Below are 14803 nucleotides of genomic sequence, written 5' to 3' on the forward strand. Positions count from 1 at the left end.
CCTAATCGAGGCGTTAACGTACGAGAAGTTGTATTTATATTTAATATGATACCAATAGCGTATTAAAATATGTATTTTATCGAGTCACAGTCATAGAACGATCTTCGCTCGAAATCCTTTAATTCGTCACGAGGATCCTCGACAGGGGCGCCACCGGCAACAACGACCCGTCATTAAAAATCTCAATGTTCCATCTCACCGATGCATGCTTGCGAATCGTCCAAGAACCTAATTCAAACTTACATTTGTCAAAATGATGTCATTTTGTTTGCGAGTGCATCTCGTTTGCGCCATTATATTTTATGTACGAAAAAGTACGAGCGACATACACGAGTGAATTATAATGAATATAATGATAGCAAACAAATAGCCCTCCGATTCTACTCAGAGTACTCAGACTGAAAAAACCGACGCTGTGCTACGACTGCTACGTTGTAGTGTAGTAAGTACGTTGTTCCTATATAGTTTTCCGCTACGTATCGAAAACAGGTCGTAGACACATGGCACATCATTTGTGTCAAGTTCAGGCGCAGTAATAACTGCAGAGCTAACTACTTCATAAATAAATAAAAATAATCATTCGTATCCTAGAATTTCAAGGTTACATTTATATTAGTAACCATTCAGCTGCTAGCCTGACCTGTTGACAATTATTGTAATGGCTCGGCCGTGTAGCGATCGAAAAACAACTGTCACTGTCGCACTTATATGGAAGAGTGGTAGAGAGACACAAAGCGTTTCGTTTTTGCAGCGATTGCGATTGTCACCTTGTTTAGGCCGGCTGTCTGCCTGCCGAAATATGCGTGTCGTGTTCATCAATATAAGTAGGTACGTAAATGGTCAAAGTGGTGAAATATATCGCATACACGCCTTTTGTTACTGTAGAAAGAAGGATGTGTACTTACCGATATATTTGTCCACTTTGGCTGTCACGTCACTATCTATTTGATGCTGACTGTGCCTACTTATATAAATCGCAAAGAAAAGTGTCGCTAAAACCGCTGCGAAGTGCGTGGATATAACAAGAACATCCATTGGCTACTCTACAAAAGTTAAAAATAAAAGCATGTAAAATGGGTGATTACCCGTTTCTAGGTTTCTAGGTCAACCAGGCGATGACACGAATTAAAGCTAGTTACGAATGCTTCAAAAGGGTCACCTGTAGATCTCCAATGTACAACTCTAACTGAGGTACCTATCTACCTACTTGACTCAAAGTTGGTTCATGATGCTAGAAGTCTAACTAAAGGGGCCCACTGATTACCAGTTCGGCGGGCGATATCGGCCTGTCAGTTATTCGCAAAAGCTGACATTCGTGAATAACTGACAGGCCGATATCGTCCAGTGAACTGGTAATTAGTGGACCCCTTTATACTTAATTAGCCGGTCTGTTGACCGCAAATGACCCCTGATTTTGATGAACTAAGTTTTGATTGCAATCATGACACAGCGCTTTTTGGAATGTGTAAGCGAAATAGCTGTGTCATTATTCAAGAGTGGTAAATTAGGTGCATCATTAGACGGATGAACTCTTACAATATAGGTACTTTGTCAAGAGAGAAAGTTTGTAAAAAGACTCGTTTTCGTTGCACCTGATTGTAAATCTCAAGCGCTTTTAGAATGCAAATTGACTTGTTGGTAATTTACAACTTTAAATGTTAGATAGGTTAAACTACTTAATTGCTTGATGCATATTTGACCTAGTGAGTGGTAACCGGTACGCCAATTCCGTGGTCATTGATAACATCGGGGTTCGCGTTACCATGTCCTTCGACTCGACACGGATTCCAATGTAGGTATGTGTAATAATAGTAAGCATGGGTATCGATCGGGTGTCATCGAATGCATCGCAAACTAAATAATGAACGTTCAACGCACGGCCAGGCGACTCGACGACTAAACTAAAAATCCATATTTTAGTGGAGGGCGCTAAGTCGCGTAAGCGTGGCGGGTGTAGCGGGCGCGGGACAGGCGGGGCGCGTGCGCGGGCAGCGCGCAGGCGCGCGGGCGGGGCCATCGTGACATCACGCGGCTGGCGGCGCCGCCACGAGCCCGCCACCACCAGCCCTGCCTGCGACCACGGCGCCGCCGCCGCCTGAGGCACCCGCGATCAGCAGCACTCACTCGCCTTCTCGATCACACACTTTACACACATTGACGTGTTGCACGTTTCCGTTCGACCATCGGCATCGCAAGGTACAGTGTACCAGTGTTCAGATTACGTGCGTCCATTGGATTTCGTCGACAGATGTTCGCTTTACATAAGCGGATTTACATAAGCTTGGCGAAGCGCTCGAGCTGGTATGTTAAGTTGGTTGAAAACGTCTTCTAATCGGCGTCAGATTTTTATTGAGTGAAGACTAAATCAGGAATGCAGTGTTCGGAAGTTGTGTCTTGAAACGTGAAGTGATTGTTAAGTCTCAATTGTTCGCTGTGTGCAGGTGATATTGACAGGTGACAGTTAGTGTTCCCAGTGTGACGGATATGGTGTAGCGCATGGAAGGCGCGCCGGCGCCGGCGCCGGGCCCGCGCCAGTCTCGTCGCGGGCCCGCGCCATTTGCCTCCTTCGACCACGACGTCTCTGACGAGGTGAGACAGGCAGTATGTATCTCTCTTTCTCCCTTCGCTTTGCTCTGCCACTCCATCATCTGCATGCGGCTGCATTCGGTCGGAGAACGATCACTCACCTAGCTGCTCTCTGGGAGTGAACGTTAACCGATCCCAATGGCAACTAAATTTTGTCCATTTGTTCGTGTAGCTTTCCGCCTCTGTGTTATTGAGCAATCCTATGAACAAATAATGATCGATCTACTTGGTTTCTTCCACAGTCAAGCCCTGAATCGAAGCAGACATTCCAGTTGCCGGAAATCGTTGAGGACACAGCCGCTTCTCCCGGCGGGTCACTCGCACCTCCGGAACAGCGCGCGCGTTCGCACTCATCGCCGGCCGTGGCAGGAGCACTGGGTGCCGCGCCGCGCATCGACATCTCCCGCGCCTCCAGTTCCAGCCACCACGACTCGCGAGATTCCTCGCCCGAGATGGCACTGTTTGCGGGCACTGCAGAAGATGCCGATACGCGCGGTCGTCTCGATATCGGCTTTCGCGAGGATGGTGCGGCCGAACTGCGTTCGTCTACTGAGGAGCTTGCATTTTTAGAAGGCGCCCCCGGAGAGCCCAATCGCCCACAACAACCGCAACCACCACCGCTGCCACCACCTAACACGTCCGTATCGCGTCGCCACTCGCGTAAGGACAGTCAAGGTTCGGAGGCCGCCCTCCTCGCGGTGTCCGGCCGAACGAGCCGCCTGTCGAGCGTGGGCTCACAGTGCTCGGCCCACTCGGCTCTTTCTGGCTTCAGCCACGCGTCGCGCGTGTCCCGTCTCTCTGTCGTCTCGGGCACGTCACGGTCCCCTTCACCACACAAAATGCTCCTCGAGACGTCCTTCTGCGGGCCAAAGCCGATAGAGACCGATCCTGAAATTTGTGCTGCCGCTGTTGAAGAGCGGCTTCTAGAGTTAGTACGTGCGACGGACCCTGCGCCTGTGCCCGCCAACACGCGCGACCGGCGCGAGGTGCGCACTGAGGTCACCGTCGAGAGCACGAGCACCAGGCCCGCTGCTCCGCGCGCACCCGCACCCACGCCCGTTCCCACGAAGCCTACGGCTACAGAACCTGCGGTAGTCGTTGCAGTTACCCCCGCCGAAGAAAAGCGGCAAAAGGAAACCAGAAATCAAGCTCGAGCCGTGCGATCGAAAGAACGCTCGTCCGAACCCGAAGTGTACAAGAATAGAAATCGCTCCAAGGACATTATCAGAATAAAACTCAAACCCGATTCTGAATATGAGGATGATGACGATGAGAGCGAGCACACGTTAGTGGCGGCCGAGACACGGAAACCGGCTACATTAGAACTAGCCACGGGCTGCGCGAGCCCTTTGCCACAGCGGCGGTCTCCCTCGCCCGCCGGCGGCCCGACATCGCGAAAATCCTCCTTCTGCTCATTATTCAAGTCGCGTGAGACAATCGCCTCACCGGATTCGCCATCGGGGCTGCGTCGTAAGAAAAGTCTAACGGAGGGCCGCTCTCGCAGTAAGAGCCGAGACCGAGACCGAGATCGTTCAACGACTCCTTCCTCCGCCGGCAAGTTACGGGGCTCCGTGTTGTCGTTGTTTAAAACACCACGCCGCAGTGGCGCGTCGCTATCGCCGAGTTCTCGCACTGGTTCGCGTGCCTCCTCACCCGGGCCGCCGTGCGTGCCGCCACCTGATCGTTCGCGCCGCAGCTCCGAGAAACTAAAGTACTATGAAGATGGCGGCGTTATTCACATCCCGCTGCGAACGCCGCCAGACGAACGGCCAAGTTCGTGCGCTCGCCGACCAGGCTCGGAGCCGGATGCACGCGTGGAGATTCTACCGGAGCCGGCGCGGCCTGCCTCGGCTCCACACCCACGTGAGCGTCCCGAACCACTCCCCTCCGTATCCTCCGTTAACGCCCAGAAACCTGTTCACCGCACGGTCCTGCCCGACGGCAGTATAATCATCCCGCTGCACTCACCCACCGAACGGACAGCTTCGAGCAACCCGGAGCCACCCGTGACCGTACCCGCGCCTGCACCCGCGCCGGACTCCGATACGGTGACCCCAGATTCGCGCCACAGTGTCACCTCTTCTGAGTCACGGCGCAGCGTAGTAACGCCCGACTCACGAGTCGGCACCACTTCAGAGTCAAAACATATAGACGATAGCAGAAATGGTGATATGCGGACATCAAGTTCGGACGAGGGACGAGTGGAGGTAGCCCCTGAGACGGCGCCGACGGCTGAACGTCGTAAACAAAGGCTCGTGTTCACCACGCACGTTGGCAGCCGCGAGCAGGTGTTCAGCACACAATTCAGCATCACCAAGACGCCGAGCGTCACTAGTGAGATATCCGAATCACTGCCCAGCTTCGAGCCGAGCCTACCTGATGACCGTCCGTCGCTGTTACGCGACACGCATATTACATGCGCCGAGCCGACGCCTTGCCCCGCACCTCCGGCGCCCGTCATGAAGTCCCCGCCCGGGAGCGACGCGGAGCGCGCATCGGTCGGCTCGCGGCGGTCGCTCGCTGAGACGCGCTCGCCTACGCGCGGTTCTTCCGACTCGGAGGGCAGTTCGGAAGCGACACCGGCGCGCGGCGGTAGCGACGTGGAGCAGCGTGGTCTGGTCGTCCAGGAGTCTTTTGAAGATGAGCTGCCGTATGTGCCGACCACGTTGCCACTGGAGCGTTCGCTGGCACTGCCAATGGTCCCAGTCCGCGAGCGAGGAGCACGAGTGGCGACGGCGGGCACGCGGCGGCCGCGTGCGCCGTCCGCGCCCCGCACGCCGGCGCCTCCTCCGCCGCCACCGACGCCCGCAGCGCCGACGGGCGAGAAGCTACGCATCAAGCTGCCTCGCCGCCCGCGCACTGCTTCTGCAAGCGGTCCGCCGCGCCCGGAGCGGCCGAGGACAAGGAGCGGTGGAGGCGGTAAATATTATCCCGACATATTGATAACACATCTTAGTTGCAGTTGTAAAATAAACGAACTCCACCACCCCACACGGACCACCACCACTTATTTGACCAAGGGCATAATGTACTAAATTAACTCAACTTAGTTTTTGAATCCTATTCCTATCCAGAAGCAGCTATCTATCTACATATATTTATATCCAAAAATCATCTGTCTTACTAAAACGCAAACCGTATGTTAGGTCCACCAGAGTCCCGCGCGAAGTCGGAATGGATCGACTTCGAAGAAGTCCCAGAGCGGCGCAAACAGCCGAAGCGGATCCAAACACTACCAGCTGCGGCCGCATCGGAGGCGCGCGACGTGGTGTTCAGCTACGTCGAGCCCGAGGAGTGCCGCTGCGAGTGCCACGCCAACGCGCGCCAGGATGACGAGCTGCCGTTGCTCACGGGGCCCTCTGACTCGCAGGAGCTCGACCTTAGGTAAACATTATCATTTCATTTTCACACCTATATCTTAGGTTACATATTTGTATGAGTGAGTTTTAAGTGCGCCAGAGTTGCGCACAAAGCCAGAATAGAATGACTTCGAAGACCCAGAGCGGCGCGTTGATACATTTCTGTGGCCGATTTTCAGATGCGACAGGGTCCCACACATAGAAACTTACGTTGGGTGAACTTAGCTCAATACTTGTCCATAGGTTACTCGTTTTTATGACGTTATCAGCGGCCGCAAATGTGCTAGACGTAGTGTTTCTTAGGTATCCATGGAGACTGAGGAATGTTGCTGCGAGTATCACGCCAACGCGCGCCAGGTTGACGAGCTACAGGGCCCTCCGGCTCGCAGGAGCTCAATGTTAGGTAAATTTAGTTCATACTTCTCCACAGGTTACCCGTTTTTGTGACGCTGCCGGCAGATATATTTTCAGTGTCTTACTTGTCTGATGGTCTTATATAGAACAGTTGTAGTCTGCGGGTGATTGGGGAAATTCAAGATGGTTATTACTTATAAATCTAAGAGATGCCCACACTTCCGAACATCGGACTTGGCGCCAAGCAGCAGTTATTTAAGTAGAGCTGACTAAATAAACAGTGACGCTCGTTATGAAACTAATCAATGGACGAGTATATTAGATGATAATGAATTGATAAGTATGACTGATCAATTTGGTGGTCGTTTCAGCTCACCTGAGGGCTGCTCAGTAGAGCTGCGAGTAGCAGCGCGGCCGTTTGTGGCAGATTTCGACCTGCGCGCGCCCGACGTCGATCCGCCGCCCATAGTGAGTACCTAAACCTACCTCCTAGTCGATCTATCTGCTACAAGAGTAAAACGAACACAAGATTCCTTCATCAATGACAAAGTGCGGTCAGGTTCAGACTCGTAGAACCAGCTCTCAGGGTCCTTTATGAAGTTAATCGTCCGGCCATCTAGGGCCACTATGTGGTACTCGAAGTGCTGCTGATAATACACAATTGCAACGCAGCAACGGAGAGGTCCACCAGCTATTACTGATGGAGCTCCATGTCAGAAACGCACGTAACTACAACTTACACAAACTCTTAAAACATACCGACTCTATGCCTAGTAATAGGCAACTTTGCATTGCCTTAAATTAGTAGTTCTTTTTCTGATGTAAGTAATGAAAAAAAAATCGCTTATGGAGACTGCGCGGCTAATATATGCTGTAGCTAATGTACGAAGACAATGATCTGTTTTTGATAGATATTTAGATTTTATATAATGGATCTTCTTCCGACTCTCGATTATTAATTCCAGGACGCACCAGCGCGGCCCACCTCGCGGCGCCACTGACGCGCGGCCCGCACTCGCGGCCCGTTGCTCATCGCCCGCTAGTGGGCTTCCTTCTAGCCCTTAAAGAGTTTTATACTTATAATAATAAAGCCTAGAAGAATTGCGGTGAAGCCAGTTTAACCTTGCCTTGTGATTGAATAGTCTCAGAACTTAATCATCAAACATCTTAAATTCAGAGCCGGTTCGTTCATAACATAAAGCAAGTGGATGCTCGTGCAAGGCGTGCGGCGCTGCGTTCATGTTAAACAAATGCAAACACCAATGTTTACAGGTCAAGAAAATCTACCAGGTAAGACTAATAGTTCGGAACTAAAAAAATCTACCAGGGTTATAACCGCGAATAACCACTCCATTCGTTTGAACGACTATTTGCCCCTTTATCGATCTCTCATACGAGTATTCCAGCGCAATAGACGATTTTTGCGGTAGCCCCCCTAATCTGTCTGGCGGATTTTCGTGGCCATAGATAATAATCAGAGCCAATAGGAGAATATTACGTTAACTCTGCGTAGGGGGCGCCACTACCACAATCCATCACAATCTGAGGGTCTACCGCGAAACAAGAAAATCGAAATTTCGTTAAATAACTAACGTTAGATTCTTACCTCTCTATCACTCTTGTATATTCGAGCGATAAAGAGGCAAAAAACTATATTTCGAGTTTCGCGTTTCCCGGTAGGTGAGTATTATATTCTTTGCCCGGTAGGCCCATTGTAAACAAACCGCCTTGATGCATCAACGTCATATTTTATTATGTGAAAACTTGTAAAAAAAACAGTTTAAGGCACATGTATGTGTATGTATAAGTTACTCTATGGTTTACGATAGTTACTAGTGCTGCACTCTGGCGGCAAAACATTGCAGTAATACCTGTAGACAGTCCGGCTCTGAATTTCAGATTGTGTCGATTATGATGGTTCTCTTGTATGAAAGATGAGGATACTTGTCATGGCTTCAAATTTTGAACAGCTGAATGGAGTTCCCTAAGCTTCAAGCCTTTATTGTTGTAAGGTTTTATAAATCATATTCACTATTGACTCGAAGCGAGTTGTTATCATTTTTGAGATGTAAATTTACCCCGTTCTATATATATTTATAGCGTCGTTTATAATCTCTCCTATTAGCCACCGTTGACCTTGCATTTTTTGATGTTTATTGACTTGTTCGGATGTATATTGCGGTTGTTATAGTACGTGTATAGTGACGTGGCTCGGCGCGTGAATGTTTGTTTGCACGTCACCTATGTACCTGCCGCTAAGGTGCGTATAGTTACATCTAGAGTCCTTGACTGAATCTCATCTTACATCGCGAGTGCAGTTTCGACCACAAACAACGCCACTGATGTCCAAGACAAGGGGTAAGTATGTATGAGTATGTGTAGTGAGTGATATCAGCGCTCTATGCGACATAATTGTATCTAGGTAACTACATAAACTTTCCTTGTTAAAACTTAACAAACTTTCATAACATGTTAACTGTTTAATAATTTCTCTTGGAATCTTCTCTGTTCTATCGTGCAATAAACTGCTAATATAGGCTCGTAGTAGGATTAATATCAAAGTTTCGAGTATGATTCGTTATTCGTTATTCGTATTCGCGGGCTGGGTTTCCGCAACTCGACGTCGCAATTCGCGCCTATTTTGCGTGATGGTGGGTTGACGGCACTACTCCTGCCAACCCAGCTCTACCAGGAAGCCTAGCAGACCCTTGATGTTGCCGACGACTTCTGGGAGAGACCCCGGAGAACCGAGGTATTGTGCCCGGTATTCTGCCACCCCTGGGCATTCAAGAATGACGTGGGCGGCTGTTTCCTCCTCCTCCATGCACGCTCTGCAGAGGGGGCTATCTGTAACACGTAGGGTTAGTAGGTGTTTGTTTAGTGGGGCGTGGCCGGTTATGGCCCCAGTCAAAAGCCGGAGCTGTGGCCTCTTCAGCTGTCTCAGCCTCCTCGACAAACCGGGGTCGATTGTCGGGAGGGCCTCCTTCGCCTGCCTGCACGTGCCTAGGTTAGACCAGTACTGTTGGTGTTTTACCTTGGTGTTGCATCTCAGCATGTTCCGGAGCCAGGCATAAGGCAGAGGTATGATTGGCTCCGGTCCTGCCACCCTCAGTTCCGAGCCACCTCTCGCCAATATGTCGGCTGCATCGTTCCCTCGCGAGTTGCTGTGTCCCTTAATCCACTGCAGAGTTACGCTGGTGGTGGTGCTTACCTCTGATAGAGCCTTGTGGCATTCGTAGACTAGCCCTGAGGTCAAAGTATAACCTTGCAGAGCTTGCAGTACTGACCGACTGTCAGAGAGTATGCGGATGGGGTAGTCCTCTACTTTCCTTGAGACGATTGCGTGTGCTGCCATTATGATGCCCATACATTCTGCCTGGAAGACTGTGTTGTGGGCGCCTAGTGGTGTTGAGATATGTATGTTTAGGTCCTCTGAGAATACTCCCGCGCCAGTGCCTGACCTTGTCTTTGATCCATCCGTGAAGATTCTCAGCTCTCTCGGGTTAAGTCCTTCACGAGGTTCTTCGTGTAACTGTATCTTGTATTTCTTGTCGAAGATGTATTGCCTGGGTATCCTGTCAGTCACCGCTTCTATTAGCGGTTCCTTACCTATCGCCTCGTAGAGGATCTCGGTGTGTGGTACCCTAGGTGGTCTCCAGAGATTCGATTTTTTGAGACGTACCGCCGAAGCTAGCGCTTCCTGTTGTATAAAGAGGTGCAGCGGCGGCAGGCCCAGTAAAGCTTCCAGGGCCGCGGTTGGTGTTGTCCTCATGCAGCCCGTAGTCGCCAAACAGGCCAACCTCTGGAGTCGTTGTAGTTTTGCTTCAACTGTGGATAGTTTGGTGCGTGGCCACCAAACTATTGCACCGTAGCTTATTATTGGTCGTATGATAATTAGCTCAATAATTATCTAAACGGCGCGACTTGCCGTCTGGAACTTTCCGTCATCGTGATTTGAGGTCTTTTGCGCCCAACAGAAAAGACTCATATTTGCACATCTACATACGTTGCTTATGAAGCTTTCAATACTATTTGAAAAATAGGTACTTGATTAGATTAGATAGAAGGGGTTTGATTAAATTCGGTCAAGGACACTATTTGAACTACAGCGGCACGGACGCCGGCGCGCGAATTGTATTTTCTCTTTATGTATAGTGTATAAACATTGCATGAGTACAAGGACATTTCATTAAAGGTAGACCTTATCTCGCTGGATTAAGGTTCTCATATCCATAAAAGTGTCTTCGAGGGTGCGGAAGTAGCGCCGCCGGCGCTCCTGCGTCGTTTTTGGGTGTGATCACGGATATAACAACAAAACCTCTCTATGATCATAGACGAAGTAGTACAAAATATTTTGGCCACCGTGTGGGCTTATTACCTACCTGGCTACCTACATCTACATTTTCGTCGGACACTCCGCCATATTTTGTGCTGGGAGAGACAGGTAAATAGCATTAACCTAGCTCTGGAGGCCTACCGCGAAAACCGAAATTCGCAAATTGCGGTGATCCTTCTCTTTTACTCTCACTAAGACGTAATTAGAGTGACAGAGAAACATGCCCGCAATTGTCGAACTACGATTTTCGTGGTTATAGCCCTGTCCCTCTGAGAGTAAAGAACTAACATTTAACAAATGTACGGGGCTACACAGCGCCATCTACTATCAGCTGTCATATTTCAAATTTTACCTTCAGGATTTACTAACTAATTAATTAATTAATTAGCATAACTAATGGCTCGATCGATTCAATAATACGCCTTGATAAATACTTTACAAATATAATGACAATATTCAGTGGCGTAGCGTGCCTTGGCGGGGCCCCGTATAAAAATTCGTTTGGGGGCCCTTAGGAAGGGTAAAGATTTCTCACAAAAACGCACGTTGGGGGCCCCCGTCGCCCGAGGGCCCCGTATAATTGATACGGCAGATACGGCGGTAGCTACGCCCCTGACAATATTCAATGTGTTCTACTCTACCTATTTAACACCCCTACTTTGCTCGTGTATTTAAAATTTTACTCTAATTTTTTTTTTATTGAATCTTTATATAAATGCATATAAAGGCATAATTGAAAGTCACAATATTCTAGATTTTGTGGTAAAAAAAATATCGTCGGAGGAGCCCTAGACTTAGTTGATTAACCATTTGTTGTTATATCAAGTGAAACACCCTTTAGCTCATAGCTTATTTGTAAAGATATCACGTCTGATCTTGTACTGTCTGTTCCCTGTAAGAGTATTTTTTGGACCTAGAAATAATCATGGCAAAAATGAGTGCTCGGCAAGTCGGCAAAATGAACGTGATACGTCAATATTTCTCATAAAACACTTAAGTAGCAATACAGTAGGTGCGTCACAAATGTTACTCTAACGTCTAACGTGTCCAGTAGCCCCCTGAGCGACGTAGCTTTTAGCAGCGCATACTGAGGGCCTACTGCGAAACACAAAAATATAAATTTCTCGATAGGCTCTCTGTAAACAAACCGCCTTGATGCATCAAATCAAATGTCTCAATGAAAACTTCTCAAAAACCTGTTTAAGACAAAGTATGTATAAGTTACTCATGTGGTTTATAATATGTGCTAGTGCTACACTCTGGCGGCCGAAGATTGCAGTAATACCCCCTAATGTCAACAATGTGTTAAGTACCTACTACAAACAAAATTTGTAAGGTGTCTTTCAAATTTTGAAAACCATTTTTCGATCAATTGCTGGTATCCGAGTGAGATGAAATTTGGCATAGTTATGTAAGACTAGTCACCATGGAAAATTATCACGACTTCGAGCCAACCTTATGATGTCTGACAAATAGCCATTGGAACTCGTGACAAAACAAGGTTGAGATTGGACTCTCTCAAAATTACCTCGATGAAAAACAGAGTAAACTCGGCGATAAAAGCTTGTACATAACAGTTGTAAAACCCATGCAGTACAGTTTCCGACAAGCAGCAAGCAAATTCGTATTGTACGAAAGGTCGGCCTGAAAACCAGCGTTGTAGTAGGTAAGCCTGCTGCAACACATGCTGAGGTTCGCTCCTTTTTAGCATCATAATTTTAAAAGTTTTTTATATCTACATGTAAACATAAATTTGTGCCTAATTAAGTTTCATTTTAAGGCTTGTAATGTTTTGTAGCATTGCCTGTAAACATTTTTCAATGTGGTGTTAAATAAAAAAATCTATGTCTATGTCTAAAACACGAAATTTTAGACAGAAAAATAGTACATTATTGTCAAGGCTCGGAAGTAGCTACTTGCTAGCTGAGGATTTGTTTTAAGCAGACGACCTTGGGACAAGCAACGTTCTTACGTACCTATATATATTTTTCACAGAAAAAAGTAAAAACAATCGAAAAGATGTTTTGCCGCCTTTTTTTAATTAAAAAATAGAAGTGTATTTTTCTGCCGAAAATACGCCTATTTGAGTTAGCTAAATAGTCACGGTACCAACATTATATTAATAATAAGTACTGATCATGTTTGGCTGTTTAATGGACCTATGCCTTCATTTGATATGGCCATTACAACTTTTTTTAACGTTTAGAACTCGATAAATAATGGAATTTCTATGCAACATTGCAGTTGCGAAATCGAGACTGCAATGTTTTTTACTTTTTAATTTTTGACCGACCATAAACTATTACACATTTCGAAACTTTTTTTTTTATCGGCAACTTTGCCGTCCATTTTTGAGCAAACTTAATTGTAAACAAAATAAGCAAAAATAAATAATAATTTAATTAATCACCATTTTTGCCATTAAAATTTCTAAGTACAACTATTTATGTCTAATTTACGAAACGTCGCACACCAACGATGCTCACGAACGAAGGAGACGGGTGCATGTGTTCTCGCTCGCACGGCGAGCTTTACTTTAGCGACTCGCAGTTAGTTGGTTTTATTCATGCAATAATATGTAATAATGTACCTATGTACTAATGTTAAAGAGATTCTATCAGTTAGGCAAAAGTCTGAAATGTAAAAAATATAAATTTTTGCTTTCCAATATTTGTTTGTATTTTTATCCCACATATTTTCCAATAATGCCTATAAGAGTTATGGCGTACCAATAGAGGTGTGCCGTTCTCGAGAACGTTCTCCATTTTGTATGGGAAACTTTATCGCTCAAGAATATTTCCCATAGTTTACGTTTAGAGAACGTTCTCGAAAACGGCACAACTCTACGGACCAAAAGTTTTTAATAATATCAAGTAAGTTTCAAGTTAGCGTGTGCGTGACAGAATTGAATATGTGTGATAAGCTGCGATCTACAGCGATCAAAAGGTAATTGTTTGGCAGGAAATTGTAAAGTACGTTATAAAATTGTTTGTCGCAGGAACGCTTTTAACCCTTTATAAGCTTTAAGGGTGTCAGGAAATACGCAAAATTGAGCCCTATCACTTCGAGATAAAGTTAAATATCAGGTGGGAAATATATTCCCTCTGCCTTATAAAGGCATATGGCGGTATTCATAAACGCGTTACTGCCCTGAATTACCTATGAATCTCATTCGAAATCTGTCATTTTGACTGATGTATTTGTAAAAAATGGATAAAACATAATTTAACTAAATCAGGCCCGTAAAGTTTTATGAATAGGCGGGGTTAATCCTTTCACTATAACATAGATAAATAATTAAGCATAGAGTGCTTACTTCATACAACAGTTTTCTTACCAAAACGCTTATATTCGTAGTCGACATCTAATAGCGTCAAGTAGCAGATTTATCAGTACCGCTACTTGAAACTAGCTGTCACGAGTGTCGCGATTAACGGAAAGCGTATTGCTTAACAATTTACAACTAATATTAAAAAGCAGAAGTAGAAAATAAGAGTTCCGGTTAATCCGGTATAGATGGCGCCAGTATATATTTTACCGGTCTCTAGTTTTGTTCTGAGATTTGGCTTAAAGGGCTAGCATCTAGACCAGGGGTCTCCAAACTATTTTACCTGAGGGCCATATTGCACCTCAGAAAAATTCACGCGGACCACCATCGGTTTTTGCGCCAGGGGGTCTAGTTGTTGCTGTTAGGAACAGTCCCACTCTCAATGAATGCTGAACCCCTGAAACCTGGGATCGGTTTGGTAACCTCCCACGGGCCGAACCGTGGGCTATCGCGTTGGGTGTCCGCGGGCCGGATTGGAACGCCTCTCGGGCCGGGGTTTGGAGACCCCTGATCTAGACCATAATATGACACTATTGGTATGACTAACAGGTAAAATTTATGCTAGCTCTATCTATAAAAAAATACTTCTTCCGGCCAACCCCATTATCATATTCGAAAATACACTTGCTACTCCGAGCGTGTTCATCACTTTTAGTTCTCCCTACACGATTTTTGCACATATCTTATAGGAGTCTGTAGCATCTACAGAGTCGAGACCAGTAGGGCTAAGATGGTCGGCTCTTTATCATTTGTCACCATACCTGTCACGTTCTAACAGGTATGCAAGTGACGGGCATAGTGACAGGTAAAAATGTAACCATGCTGCCACCGTTAGACATA

At 46.9% G+C, this 14803-nt stretch overlaps 1 protein-coding gene across 2 annotated transcripts; it reads left to right on the top strand.

The window, feature by feature from the left end:
* Nucleotides 1-1767: 1767 nt before the first annotated feature.
* Nucleotides 1768-8182, top strand: LOC133525641 (serine/arginine repetitive matrix protein 2). Of its 2 annotated transcripts, none has more exons than XM_061861965.1 (5): nucleotides 1768-2601; nucleotides 2829-5505; nucleotides 5733-5970; nucleotides 6671-6767; nucleotides 7265-8182. In XM_061861965.1, the coding sequence occupies exons 1-5, from the start codon at nucleotides 2497-2499 to the stop codon at nucleotides 7298-7300; spliced, it is 3153 nt and encodes a 1050-aa protein (XP_061717949.1). In that variant the 5' UTR covers nucleotides 1768-2496; the 3' UTR covers nucleotides 7301-8182. The 2 variants fall into 2 exon arrangements, with proteins under 2 accessions (XP_061717949.1, XP_061717950.1); XM_061861966.1 differs by having other exon boundaries at nucleotides 1768-2589.
* The last annotated feature ends 6621 nt before the right edge of the window (nucleotides 8183-14803 follow it).

The sequence above is a fragment of the Cydia pomonella genome, chromosome 15 (assembly GCF_033807575.1).
Source record: "Cydia pomonella isolate Wapato2018A chromosome 15, ilCydPomo1, whole genome shotgun sequence".
Taxonomy (NCBI): domain Eukaryota; kingdom Metazoa; phylum Arthropoda; class Insecta; order Lepidoptera; family Tortricidae; genus Cydia; species Cydia pomonella.

Coding starts and splice junctions, on each gene's coding strand:
- LOC133525641 (XM_061861965.1), top strand. CDS start 2,497: ATGGAAGGCGCGCCGGCGCCGGCGCCGGGCCCGCGCCAGTCTCGTCGC. Junction 2,602..2,828: donor CTGACGAGGTGAGACAGGCA/GTATGTATCTCT, acceptor TTTCTTCCACAG/TCAAGCCCTGAATCGAAGCA. Junction 5,971..6,670: donor TCGCAGGAGCTCGACCTTAG/GTAAACATTATC, acceptor TGGTCGTTTCAG/CTCACCTGAGGGCTGCTCAG.